This window comes from Penicillium griseofulvum (assembly GCF_001561935.1).
Source record: "Penicillium griseofulvum strain PG3 chromosome Unknown contig_11, whole genome shotgun sequence".
Taxonomy (NCBI): Eukaryota; Fungi; Ascomycota; class Eurotiomycetes; order Eurotiales; family Aspergillaceae; genus Penicillium; species Penicillium griseofulvum.
This window is the reverse complement of record NW_024467432.1, coordinates 317,593-328,789: the sequence shown is the minus strand read 5'-3', so window position 1 is coordinate 328,789 and position 11,197 is coordinate 317,593. Positions and strand designations below refer to the sequence as shown.

General features: G+C 47.8%; 3 protein-coding genes across 3 annotated transcripts; 2 read left to right on the top strand and 1 right to left on the bottom strand.

Annotated features, from left to right (window-relative positions):
• Positions 1–51: 51 nt before the first annotated feature.
• Positions 52–1,512, bottom strand: nap1 (histone chaperone NAP1; the record flags this gene model as incomplete). Its single annotated transcript, XM_040796355.1, has 5 exons — positions 52–102; positions 154–488; positions 547–1,254; positions 1,314–1,393; positions 1,466–1,512. The coding sequence occupies 5 exons, from the start codon at positions 1,510–1,512 to the stop codon at positions 52–54; spliced, it is 1,221 nt and encodes a 406-aa protein (XP_040650893.1).
• Positions 1,513–2,472: 960 nt separating this feature from the next.
• PGRI_086400 (uncharacterized protein) lies at positions 2,473–7,678 on the top strand (the record flags this gene model as incomplete). The annotated part of the gene is made up of 21 exons (XM_040796354.1): positions 2,473–2,563; positions 2,612–2,768; positions 2,828–2,867; positions 2,927–3,463; positions 3,520–3,861; positions 3,910–4,044; positions 4,097–4,163; positions 4,220–4,351; positions 4,398–4,747; positions 4,813–4,958; positions 5,014–5,121; positions 5,178–5,484; positions 5,537–5,690; positions 5,752–6,084; positions 6,134–6,216; positions 6,268–6,399; positions 6,474–6,830; positions 6,882–6,927; positions 6,980–7,130; positions 7,184–7,332; positions 7,392–7,678. 21 exons carry the CDS (start codon positions 2,473–2,475, stop codon positions 7,676–7,678), a joined length of 4,104 nt encoding a protein of 1,367 aa, XP_040650892.1.
• A 1,236-nt stretch (positions 7,679–8,914) lies between these two features.
• On the top strand, positions 8,915–10,985 carry PGRI_086390 (CDC2/CDK family serine/threonine-protein kinase; the record flags this gene model as incomplete). Its single annotated transcript, XM_040796353.1, has 9 exons — positions 8,915–9,024; positions 9,078–9,159; positions 9,215–9,466; positions 9,521–9,548; positions 9,605–9,818; positions 9,871–10,065; positions 10,120–10,355; positions 10,399–10,841; positions 10,908–10,985. 9 exons carry the CDS (start codon positions 8,915–8,917, stop codon positions 10,983–10,985), a joined length of 1,638 nt encoding a protein of 545 aa, XP_040650891.1.
• Positions 10,986–11,197: the final 212 nt, after the last annotated feature.

The window sequence follows — 11,197 nt, the reverse complement described above, 5'->3', positions numbered from 1 at the left end:
GAGTACGAATAATCTCATGTTGGGCATTCACCACCGGCAACTTTTTTTCGTTTAGTTTTGCTTGCACTCGGCGGCCTCCTTCTTGGGCTTGGAAGTACCATCCTAGAAGTAGTTAGCAGGTTGATCTGAATCGGTGAGTGTTGTATGTCATACCTCTTCGTCTGTGTCCTCGTCCACATCACGGTCCGAGCCAAGATCCTCCTCATCCTCATCGTCCTCATCATCCTCATCGTCATCCTCAAACTCGTCACCATCCATATCCTCACCGAGCTCCTCGAACTGGAGAGCTTCACCGGTGAACCAATCAATGGCACGGGGAATAAGCTTCTCCTTGATATCCTCACCAAGCTGGTAATCAAGCTCCAGACGCTCTTCGATATCGCTAGCGACTGAATCATCATCCTCGGCAGGTGGCTGTGGGGGCGAGAAGAAGTTGAAGAAGGACTCGGTAGGCACACTGATCTTAACAACGCGGGTCTGCTTGGTATCTAAAAGAGGGTCAGTTATCAGTTTCAGAGTAGGATCCCGGTGGACAGGTTTACTTACTCTTGTTGCGCTGCTTCTTGCTCTCCAGGCGGAGGGTCAGGTCTTGGTCCTCCTTCCAGTCAATCTGGGATCCATCGGCGTGGTCATAAATGAAATCGCCACCGTATCCACTCTCGTCCTTGTAGAAGTATGACTTGGTAAGAGTTTTGTTGGTGAAGAACTCGTTATCGGAGAACTCGAAAATGAGGCGGAATCCGGGTCGGTCAAGGTACTCCATGCGAATGTCGGTGAGGTGCTTGAGAGCTTCCTCATCGCGCTCGGTGATCATCTCAGCAAGGGAGATCTGGTTCTTCATGGCAGAAAGCCAGAACTCGGGAATGCCGTTCATGGTCTCAGCCTCCTCCTTCTTGGTCTCCTCCTTAATCTCCTCCTCATCACTCTCCTCATCCTCCTTTCCGGCCTCAATCTCAGCCTCGGTCGGCTCAACATCACCGTTGACGATAGTAGAACGACGCTGGTACAGGGGCGTGAACTTGCCGAAGTACTTCTTCTCGAGTTCCAGAACCTCTTCTTGGAACTGAGCCTCCAGCTTGGAGTGCTCCTTCTGGATACCCTTCAGGCCAGCGACACGGCGGCGGACGGAGGGGGGAAGAGATTCAATGTAGCCTGATGAGCGACCGACAAGTTGACCCAACTTGCCTTGGATCATAGAGACCAGAGCAGGGTTGCGAGCGAAGAGCGAGGCAGCGGCGGCTTTGTCAAGGGATTCTGCAGAAAATCCAACGGTCAAAGAGATGTCGGTGAAGGCAATAAGAGAGAAAACTTACCCTCCTCGATGCTGGATACACCAGGCTGCTGAGCGTGAGACGAGATAGGAGCATTGTTGGCCGGTGTGTTTTGCGGGGTCCTTTCTGCAAGTCAGTATTTTTTTTTTTTTTTTGGCTTTTGATAAAGAGAAAAATAAAAGGAGTATCCTTACGGTGCAACCGGGAAGTCGGCCTTCTTGTTTCTGATGGGCTCAGACATGGTGAATGGGTAGATAGAACGGGAAGGAGAGAATGAGGTTGAGAGAAGGAGGAAGAATTTGATACGCCGTTTAGTTTTGGGGGGAGAGAGTCTGGAAGATGGTGGGATCCTTAGCGCCCTGTGGCCGAGGGGCTTGGCGGGACGGTTCTGGTTGAGCCTGCAAAGACTGCAAATTCTCCCAACAATACGAATACCTCTTTAAATACCTTTTGATCAGATCTTTTACTTTTGAAAAAAAAAAACCCCCCTATTCATATATGTTTTTATTCTCTAATTTCTTATATATCATGTCTTTAATTCTTGTTTTCGATCTGCTCCCGGTGGCGCACCTTAGACCATTACCCCTCTCTCCAAATCCAATTCTGCTATGAAAATGTGATTTATACCTTTTTAATTATGATTCCTGACTCTTTTTCCTCTTATGTCTTGAGTACATATCTAGCTTTTTTCAATTTTCTTAGGGAAAAAAATAGATAGATGTAGAATGAAATTTGCCCCTATGGATAGATAGAGATATATATTTATAGAAACGGGTACTTTATACTCCGTACAGGTTGCTTGTTTGACCTATGTGCATGAAATTCAATGACTTCAAGGTTAGGTTGGGATGATGTACAAAGTACTTTGTCGGGATGCAAGTAATAGCTCTGAATAGTCACCTAGGCAAATGGTAATGAAATTGAGCCTTTTAAGACTCTTGAGTCGCGCCATGTAGATCCTTCCGTATCTCCCGAGGTCAGATCGAAACCCCGTAGATGATTTAGTGGCCAATAAGATGTTGGTGAAAGTCCAAAAATAAGATGCCAAGACACATACTGTTTTCTAGATTGCTATGGAACCCTGTCAATATATACCATGGCATATAGAAGCCAGTATTGTATACAACTTTATATATGGCCCGGAGATTCCCAAGTTTGGTCCGATATAATTATGTAATCCGAAGCTATATCGGGCAGTCACATGGAGATAAGTCACACTCCGCTGTGGAACACCGATAAGCTTCCAAGGTTCAGATCTGACACTCTACTTTTGTGGGAACTCACGCACCGCGGTAAATGCCCTCCTTCGGTCCTGTGTCGGTGAAACACAACTTTACCAGAACTCCATAATAAGACCCTCGAAGAGACTTTCGGCGAACCGGCCGAGCTGACCTCGCACTTGAGCATGGGAAGCCGCGCGCATTCTCCGTCGGGGACTGGTCCCGTGGACCTCTGTGTACCTCGAACTGGACTACGACGCGATTCGATGCGAAGCAGGTTGATATTCCCCGTTCCTATTTACCTAGACGCTTGGATTCCGGCTGACAATTATCTAGCATGAGCGTCGTGTCGGATGTGGAGATGGCCCGTAATGAGGTATGCCAAAACTTTTATCCTCACGTGCAGGCTTTGGCGCAGGGACTGACTCGCATTAGGTATTCGATGGCCCGATCTCGGAAAGCATTCCTTCCAGCGTCGTCTCGTTCGCGCATCGCCGTGATCGAGCAGGCTCTACAGTGAGCTTTACATACTTCCAGGACGGGGAAGACTTCGCAGAATGGTCAAATGAAGATGCGGTGGATGAGCAAAGCGAGATTGATGAAGAATCTCTACATGGGATCGGAGATGCAGATCTCGAGTCAGCTAGGGGATCCTTTGTGTCTAAGCGCATGTCTACCTCTCGCGACTCGATTGAACATCCACTTCTTTCTCGCTACATGTCCGCTAGTTCGTATGGCCGAGACCGACGATCTGGCAGTCGGTTGAACCAGAAAGTCTATATTGCGTCGGAGGATTTGACCGCTGTCTTTGCTGGCTTTTCTACGAGCTCGGGAGGGTTTGCCGTTTATATTGCCCTTTGCATCTTGACCGGTGGATTTGCCTGGCTTCTCTTCCGATGGCTACCGCGATGGCGGGTAAAGTTAATTGGGAAGGCAACCCCGATAGGGAAATGCCAATGGGTGGCTATCGAGGTAAGATTGTTTTGTGATATTTCTACCTCATACAATAAGTGTCTGACCCACGATAGGACCAATGGAACCAATTCACCATTCACGAAGTTGGAAGCCAACCTTATGATCGTCCTATTTCCACGGTATTCGGTGACTTGCTAGATAACACATATGACGAAGATAATGATCCGACTATTGCCTCTCTACGCTTCATCGACTATCGATATCTGAAGTTCTTCTATCATCCAATCGAGGATAAATTTTCTTTGATCAATGGCTGGAAAGATCCCTCTTGGACTAATGCCAAAGTTATGCGAACTGGATTGGATGCCGATGAAAGAGACAGCAGGGAACAGATATTTGGAAGTAACGCCATCGAAATTGACCAAAAGACAATTCCTCAGCTTCTCGTTGACGAAGTCAGTTCCCCTTCTATTTATCCCATCAATATATCTGACAGTGTATAGGCCTTTCATCCTTTCTATATCTTCCAAATTGCAAGTCTGGTTCTGTGGTCCTTGGATGAGTACTACTACTACGCCATCTGTATATTTCTCATATCGTTTTTCAGCATAGCAACGACTGTGCTGGAGACGAAATCAGTGCGTTCAACCTAGAAATCGGGCCAATTTCCCCAAGCTAACGTTGCCGCAGACAATGAGTCGGCTCAGGGAGATATCTCTCTTCGAGTGTGATGTTCGCGTTCTAAGAAATGGGTTCTGTGAGTTCCTTTGATGTATTATCTTACTGGTTGATGTAAACTGATCATATATAAAGGGCGATCCGTTTCCTCACAGGAGCTGGTTCCTGGTGATGTGTATGAATTCTCCGACCCATCGCTTAACCAGGTCCCGTGTGACTGCATCTTGTTGTCAGGAGACTGCATTGTTAACGAGAGCATGCTCACTGGTTCGTACCAAACCTCCATATTTATACATACATCTAACTCGATTAGGTGAATCCGTTCCCGTGTCTAAAACACCACTCACCGATGACGCCCTCAAATATCTCGATCTCAGTACCCCTTCTATTCATCCCAATGTTGCTAAACACTTCCTTTTCAGTGGAACTAAAGTAATCCGGGCTAGGCGTCCCCAGAATGTTGACGACGACGAAGCAGTAGCATTGGCAATTGTCATGAGAACTGGCTTTTTGACAACCAAGGGAGCTTTAGTTCGATCGATGCTTTTCCCAAAGCCTTCTGGATTCAAATTCTACCGGGACTCATTCCGCTACATCGCGGTGATGGGGATGGTCGCTCTTATTGGATTTGCGGCTTCATTCGTTAACTTTGTTCGACTGGGTGTAAGTCAATCCTAAGACAGACGATTTCCCAAAATTATCTTGGCCGCTGATCTAACAAAACACAGTTGGCTTGGCATTTGATCATAATCCGAGCCCTCGATCTGATTACGATTGTTGTACCGCCAGCTCTCCCAGCCACACTGACCATCGGAACCAATTTTGCGCTTTCACGACTTAAAAAACAGAACATATTCTGTATCAGCCCACAGAAGTGAGTGTCCAAAGCTGGATAATGTCTTGATCTCGGCACTAATACTTGAGACTAGGGTCAACGTGGGAGGAAAGCTGGACATTGTTTGTTTCGATAAAACTGGAACCCTCACAGAAGACGGGCTGGATGTGCTAGGAGCGCGTACAGTGACCCGTGGTAAAAGGTTCGTCTGTTTCCAAGTATGATCCTTGAGAGGTGGTGCTGAAGAAGAATTTCTAGGTTCTCAGAGTTGCTCTCTGAGACATCTGACGGGTTTCTTCGTCCTTCCCCAGATGCTAACTCCGCACACGACATTGAAAAGCAAAGGAAGCTTATGTATGTCATGGCTACGTGTCATTCCCTTAGGGCAGTGGACGATGAGCTGCTTGGGGATCCTCTGGATGTGAAGATGTTCCAATTTACCAACTGGACGTTTGAGGAGGGAGGGAATCATATTTCCGACCAGACAAACCCCAAATATGACACGTTGGCACCATCAGTTGCAAAGCCCCCTCAACGACAAACCGGCGACGAACAGGATGTAAATGTAAGTTGATTCCATTCAGGTCATAGCTTCATGTCTAACAAACAATATTCAGAACCCCCTCGAGCTTGGAGTACTACGAAGTTTCGAATTTGTCTCAAACCTTCGCCGCGCAAGTGTCGTTGTCAGGACATTTGGCGATAATGGAGCAAGTTTCTTTGTTAAGGGTGCCCCAGAAAGCATCAAGGACATATGTGTTCCTGGGTCACGTCAGTGCTCTCTATCCCTCTCTCTGCATAGGCCTGCGTTGCTGATATCCTTATTTTGCAGTTCCTTCGGATTATGAAGACCTCCTGAATTACTACACCCACAAAGGGTACCGTGTGATTGCCTGCGCTTCGAAATATGAACGAAAGTTGAGCTGGATGAAAGTCCAAAAAATGACGCGGACGGAAGCCGAAGCTAACCTGGAATTCCTGGGCTTCATCATATTTGAGAACAAGTTGAAGCCCAGTACTGCCGGTGTGATTTCCGAGTTAAATGAGGCTGGGATTCGCAATGTAATGTGCACCGGCGATAACATCTTGACTGCCATTAGTGTTGCTCGTGAATGCAACATGCTTGGACGCGACGAACCATGTTTTATCCCGCATTTTGTTGAAGGTTCGTCTTACACACATCCGGGTCACATCTCAGTATTAACGATACACAGCGCCTGGTCTTTCATCCAAGATTTCTCTCCTATGGGAATGCGTGGACAATCCTGACCTCCAGTTGGATCCAAGAACGCTTTTGGTAATATATCTTTTCCTTCCATCCAATTACTAGCAGCTAATTCAGTTGCAGCCTATAAACACCGCGGAGACCGACCTCTCAATTCCAGAAAACGCTATCGCCGAGCGTGAATACTCTGTCGCTGTCACGGGTGATGCGTTTAGGTGGTTGGTTGACTTCGGGAATGAAGATGTACTAAATAAGGTAAGCAAAATTTGTCCCCGTGGACTGACCATTTCCACATTTTATCGTGCCTCAAACTAATGTGTCGTGTATAGGTACTTGTATGCGGCAAAGTGTTTGCCCGCATGTCCCCAGACGAGAAGCATGAACTGGTTGAGAAACTTCAGTCTATTGATTACTGCTGTGGCTTTTGCGGCGATGGTGCCAATGATTGTGGCGCCCTGAAGGCTGCAGATGTTGGTATATCATTGTCGGATGCCGAGGCGTCGGTTGCCGCACCCTTTACTAGCCGCCTGTTCGAAATCTCCTGTGTTCCGACGGTGATTAAAGAGGGCCGAGCTGCTCTGGTGACAAGCTTCTCCTGTTTCAAGTTCATGAGTCTCTATTCCGCTATTCAGTTCTGCTCAGTCAGCTTCCTGTATACGTCGGGGTCAAATCTTGGTGATTTCCAGGTAAGTGGGCTATATTACCAAAAGTTTCGATAGGTCGCTAACGGTTCCAAGTTCCTTTTTATCGATCTTGTGCTCATTATGCCTATTGCAGTCTTCAGTGAGTGGTCTATCTCTACTGAATTTGCGTACCTGAGCTAATTCTCTTCTAGTGGGCTGGGCTGATCCTGCTCCCACGCTGTCTCGCAAACGGCCAACTGCTGATCTTGTCTCACGCAAGGTATTGACACCTTTGCTCGGACATATTTTGCTAGTTGTGTTGTCACAGTTTACAGTTTTCAAGACCGTCCAGTTACAGCCATGGTCAGTAACCAACACGATATAAACAATCAGAATTATCCTAACAAACGATACAGGTTTTTGCCGCCACAACTGGATCTGGAAAAGAGCAACATTACCAACTCGGAGAATACGGCATTGTTCTTGTTCTCCTGTTTCCAGTACATCTTCATCAGTATTGTTCTGAGCGCGGGTCCGCCATTCCGGAAGCCAATGACTCAGAATGGTAAGAATTACACCCTATTTACTTTCTTGCTCATCTAGATACTGACTGTGAATCTTTAGCGCCGTATTTATGTACGATCATCGTCAACATCCTGATCTCGGGCTATATGCTCTTTAGACCATCCGACTGGGTGTCGGAGGTGATGCAACTGACTTTCATGTCTGATCCTTTCAAAAGCTGGTTACTCGCGCTGGCATTCGGGATCTTCGTTCTGTCTTGGACAGCGGAAAAGAACATATTCCCACGCGTGGCACAAATGCTTGGACATGCTCGTGCCCGCTTGCAGCCAACCTACCGCAAAAAGCGCAAGATGTACAAAGTGCTCTTGGAGGCACTGCGCATATGAAGTACGCTCTCGAAGTACTCATATTGTACGTTATCAAAGACATAGACCTGTATATAGCCATAAATCGTTGGATATTATGAACTAGTCATTCGTCTAATGAGGCCCCGCCTCGGTCACTCGGGCCACGGAGTTACCGTCTCACAAAATTGAAAAAGAAAGGGTATGATACAATTCGGCTGGTAAATGGCTATCGTGAACCTGACACTTGTGGCTTTTGGTATGCACCTCGGCAACACCCGGCTCTCTGCTCCTCTATTCCCACTCCAAGTACATAGCACGCAATGCGACCCAACCATCACCGCCGAGCCGAGGGACGAAGCGGTTGCGCAAGAAAAACGAAATCGACGATTGTAACCGGATCAGTGGTCCCAAGGGTGCTTCCAGCCCAACAGAGCGGGACCATCCTTCTTGGCCCGGTACATCAGCTAGAAGAGTCCTGTCAGTAAAACTTCTTCATATCAAAAGGAGACAATCCTTACGAAGAACCACATGCTAGCGCCCAATGCAGTCGCAGTGAAGCGGTAGAGCGGTCGGACCGGGTGGATGTGGATAGGATGGGAGGAGTTGCCCGCCATGACTGTACAGATTGGAGAGCAATTAGTTTACACGGAATCCCATGAGCAGAGAAATATGCGCGTGAGACGTACTGTATGCTGAAAATGGCTGTTGTTGGTTCACAGAACACCAATCTCGAATCGGATCTGAAGACGGAGGGTTCTGCGGTTCAAACGGGGACGGAGAGGTCGGTGACACGTGACCTGTGACGGCACTCGAATTCCACCGTGTTTGGATTATTCGGCACAACCAGCAGAACAATCATTTGATTTAATATTGGAGAGTCGTTGGACTCTTAGTTTATTCGTGTCCTGATTGGGCTGGTTCCGATTCAGGCCAATAGCCTATTGCATGGCCGAGCTTCGTACACCAGGCCTTGAACAATGCGAAATTGTCACACATGCTTTTTACTATGATATGGAATTATCTGATAACATATTCGACTCGCATGGTTCTCTCCGAGAAGATAACCGCTAATTCACTTTGACATTTTCCCACCCTCTGTTCTTCGAAGACTTCTCGAACCCGCCTCCGCGTTCCTTGACGCAAACGCAACACCAAACCAAACCAAACCAAACACCTTGACGACCGCCGCCAATCCATTTCGACCTAATCTCCAGCCAGCGCAATCGACCTTTTTCCTTCACCAGCGCAAACAACCAACACAAGCGACGAGTCAGCATGGAGATCAAATCCCTGGAAAAAGACGAGAATGGCCAGGCCCGTTTCCCTGGTTGCTCGAACATTCGTGATTATGAATTCCTCGACAAGCTTGGAGAAGGCACATTCGGGTGAGTCAGGCAGTGCTATCATCACCAAAAGGAACATACTGACTGATTGGTAGTGAGGTCTACAAAGCAAGGTCTAAGAAAGACACCAAAATCGTGGCCTTAAAAAAGATCCTAATGCACCATGAGAAAGAAGGCGTAAGTATACTGTCCATTTGCTGTTTATTTGTCATATACTGACGTATGCTGCTAGTTCCCCATTACCGCGATCCGAGAGATCAAACTCATGAAGGCGCTTTCCCACCCAAACATTCTGCAGCTCAAGGAGATGTCAATTGAGCGAGGCAAAGGAGAAGGACGGAAAAAGCCGAGCATGTACATGGTATTTCCCTACATGGAGCATGACTTGTCAGGACTCCTTGAAAACCCGGCAGTTCAATTCACCGAACCACAGATTAAATGCTACTTGATGCAACTCCTCGAAGGGCTCAAGTTCATGCATGCGGTAAGATTGTCCTGAAACACCCATTCCTACAATATTTGTCTAACAACTTCGCAGAACCGCATACTACATCGTGACATGAAAGGTGAGTGTTGAGTCGAGTACTGGTACACCATATTACCGAGCTAACAGAATAAATAGCGGCGAACCTGCTAATTAGCAATGGAGGACTTCTCCAAATAGCTGATTTTGGTCTTGCTCGGCCTTACGATGATGCCCCCCCGCTACCCGGAAAAGGAGGAGGTGAGTCCAAAAGAGAATACACTGCACTGGTTGTCACAAGATGGTACCGTCCTCCAGAGTTGCTGCTACAGTTACGGAAATACACCACGGCCATCGACTTATGGGGAGTTGGGTGAGTCTTCCATACCTGTTAACTATGCTTATCATATTCTAATGTCTTATAGCTGTGTGTTTGGCGAAATGTTCAAGGGCAAGCCTATCCTCGCTGGAAACAGCGATCTTAACCAAGCAGAACTGATATTCAATCTTGTGGGCACTCCCACCGAGGAGAATATGCCCGGATGGAGTCAACTGCCCGGTTGCGAGGGCGTGAAAAACTTCGGAATCAAGCGCGGGACCCTCCATACAGTCTTCAAAGAGTACGTTACTCATATTCCAAGAAAGACTAGGGCACCTAGCTAACCATGACACAGCCTTAACCCAGCAGCTATTTCTCTTTTAAGCGAGCTCCTCAAACTCGACTGGAGGAAACGTATCAACGCCATGGATGCATTGAAGCACCCCTACTTTACCACCCACCCACTTCCAGCACGACCCGGCGAAATCCCCCAATTCGCAGATTCCCATGAACTCGACCGAAAGAAGTTCCGCAGCCAGCGGGTCCCAATGCCCCCAGTGCCCCCACCCGCATCCGACACAAGCAACGGTGGTTGGCCAACCTCTGGTTCTCGCGGACCAGACTCCCGACATAGCCGCGTCCCCGGCGCCGCCCGTGGAGGCAGACCAATTGCACCAGGAACACATGGAGGACATGGACATCACGGAAACCCGCAACGCCGCGGGCCTTTCCCACCTACACAAAGAGATACAGGATTACCCCCGCGTCCTCCCGTACCAACCAACCCACCATGGGATGGATCGCAGTCCAACAGACCTGACGGAAGAGATGATCGTCGAAATCAATTCGGCCAAGGAGGTCGTCCAGGGGGCAGATCGGGGAATCTGGACTCTTATGTTCCGAATTACAGCAGCAATGACCGTGGTAGTGACCGCGGCAACGATCGCTCGCGAGACTCTGGCGAGCATGGCTCGCATTCTAGTGCCGATTGGCGATCGACAAGTCGACGTGATTACCGCCGGGAACCTCAATCAAGAAGAAGGAGCCGTAGTCCCGGATTCAGAGACGGCAGTCGAGGTTAGTATCATGATATTCAGCCGAGTTCTCAAATTAATGTCAAATTAATGCATTCTACTTGGCCAGTCAATCCGCGTCGATGACAGATGGCAGATGAAAATGGAAATGGAAATGAAAATGAAAACGAAAACATTCATGTCATAGCTTTTCTCTAGTAAATGGTGCATGATATTCACAAAATATACACTCGACGGCTTTTACATCAGTCGTATCCAACTCAATATACCCATGAGTTGGCAATTGCCATATAGTTTTCCAGGACCTCGTTGAGAGTGTCCCACTGCAATTGAGATTGAGCCCTGTGAGGGCTCATCTATCTTAAGTTGATTAAAGCATCATAGCCCGGGGACTAGCTT